This window comes from Fukomys damarensis, unplaced genomic scaffold (genome assembly GCF_012274545.1).
Source record: "Fukomys damarensis isolate Sample0158 unplaced genomic scaffold, DMR_v1.0_HiC HiC_scaffold_13, whole genome shotgun sequence".
Taxonomy (NCBI): domain Eukaryota; kingdom Metazoa; phylum Chordata; class Mammalia; order Rodentia; family Bathyergidae; genus Fukomys; species Fukomys damarensis.
In genome coordinates, this window is record NW_022900925.1 from 37,726,359 (window position 1) to 37,727,640 (window position 1,282).

Sequence of the window (1,282 nt, forward strand, 5' to 3'; positions counted from 1 at the left end):
CCCCCGCGGAGGCTCCCACAGCACCCCAGAAAGGAGCCGGCTTGGAGCCGGGGTTCAGCAGAGCCGGGAGGAGAGCGCGGGACAGCGGGGCGCCTAGGCCAGCATGTGGTCCGAGGTGGGGTACGGGGGCCGCAGGCCGTCGCCATAGGGCATGTCCAGGGGGTACTCTCCGTCCACGTCCAGGTGCTCCAGGGGGTCGTCGCCAGGGTACATGGGGCGGTAGGTGGCGTCCAGGTCTGCGGGGAGGGGCTGAGCCTCAGGCCCCTGCACCGCCCACCTCCGCCCCCACGCAGGCGCAGAGCGCGGTGTCCCCTCCGCCTGCCTACGCTCCCGAGCCTGACCCAGGCCCGAAAAGCCGAAACTCACCGTCCGCATAGGGTTCGTTGATGGGGATCATGCTCTGGGCCTGCGGGACAGAGGACAGAGGGGAGGGGCGCTTAAAAACCCGGGGAGGAGCCAGGCGTGGTGGCGCATGTCTGTGATCCCAGCACTCAGGAAGCTGAGGCAGGAGGATCGCCACGAGTTCCAGGCCAGCCTGGGCTACACAGTGAGTTCCAGGCCAGCCTGAACTGCACAGAGGGACCCTGACTCCAAAGCAAAACAAAGCAAAGCAGGCACCCGACCTCAAACCTATTACTGTATATTCATTTGGTCAAAAGGAAAGCGCTACTTTTACAGGTAAAAAACAGATCTACAGTTGAACGCTACTACTTCCACCTGCTGCGAATTGTCAGTTGAACCCTACTACTTCCACCTGCTGCGAATTGTCACACGCGATGGAGTCACATAGGAAAATCTGTCAACCACCGCATGGTAGGTTGGGGCCTCCCCAAAAGTGGAGCGCCTGAGCAGTGCACAACTTGCACAACCCTACGCCGCCACAGCCCAGCCCAGACACACTCACCGCCTCCCAGGCCGCCGGGTCGTGCTTGAAGAGGGAGTTGGTCAGCTCCACGGACACGCGCTTGCGGTAGTCAGGGTTCTTGTCCTCGGAGATGCGGAAGAGCACGGCGGCAGCGTAGGTGGCTGAGCAGAGACAGCGAGGCTCCGTCAGGCGGAGTTTGGGCCGCCGCACCCGCCACAGCCCAGCCCAGACACACTCACCGCCTCCCAGGCCGCCGGGTCGTGCTTGAAGAGGGAGTTGGTCAGCTCCACGGACACGCGCTTGCGGTAGTCAGGGTTCTTGTCCTCGGAGATGCGGAAGAGCACGGCGGCAGCGTAGGTGGCTGAGCAGAGACAGCGAGGCTCCGTCAGGCGGAGTTTGGGCCGCCGCACCCGCGCA

At 63.8% G+C, this 1,282-nt stretch overlaps 1 protein-coding gene across 1 annotated transcript in view; it reads right to left on the minus strand.

Moving 5' to 3' along the window:
* Positions 1–6: 6 nt before the first annotated feature.
* LOC104870125 (junction plakoglobin) overlaps positions 7–1,282 on the minus strand; it is a 27,848-nt gene continuing 26,572 nt past the window's right edge. The window contains exons 15-17 of the mRNA XM_010635548.1: positions 905–1,107; positions 367–406; positions 7–236 (exon numbers count right to left, since the gene is read on the minus strand). Coding sequence (XP_010633850.1) covers positions 94–236; positions 367–406; positions 905–1,107 — 386 coding nt within the window. The 3' untranslated portion in view covers positions 7–93. The remainder of the gene's footprint in view (positions 237–366; positions 407–904; positions 1,108–1,282) is intronic.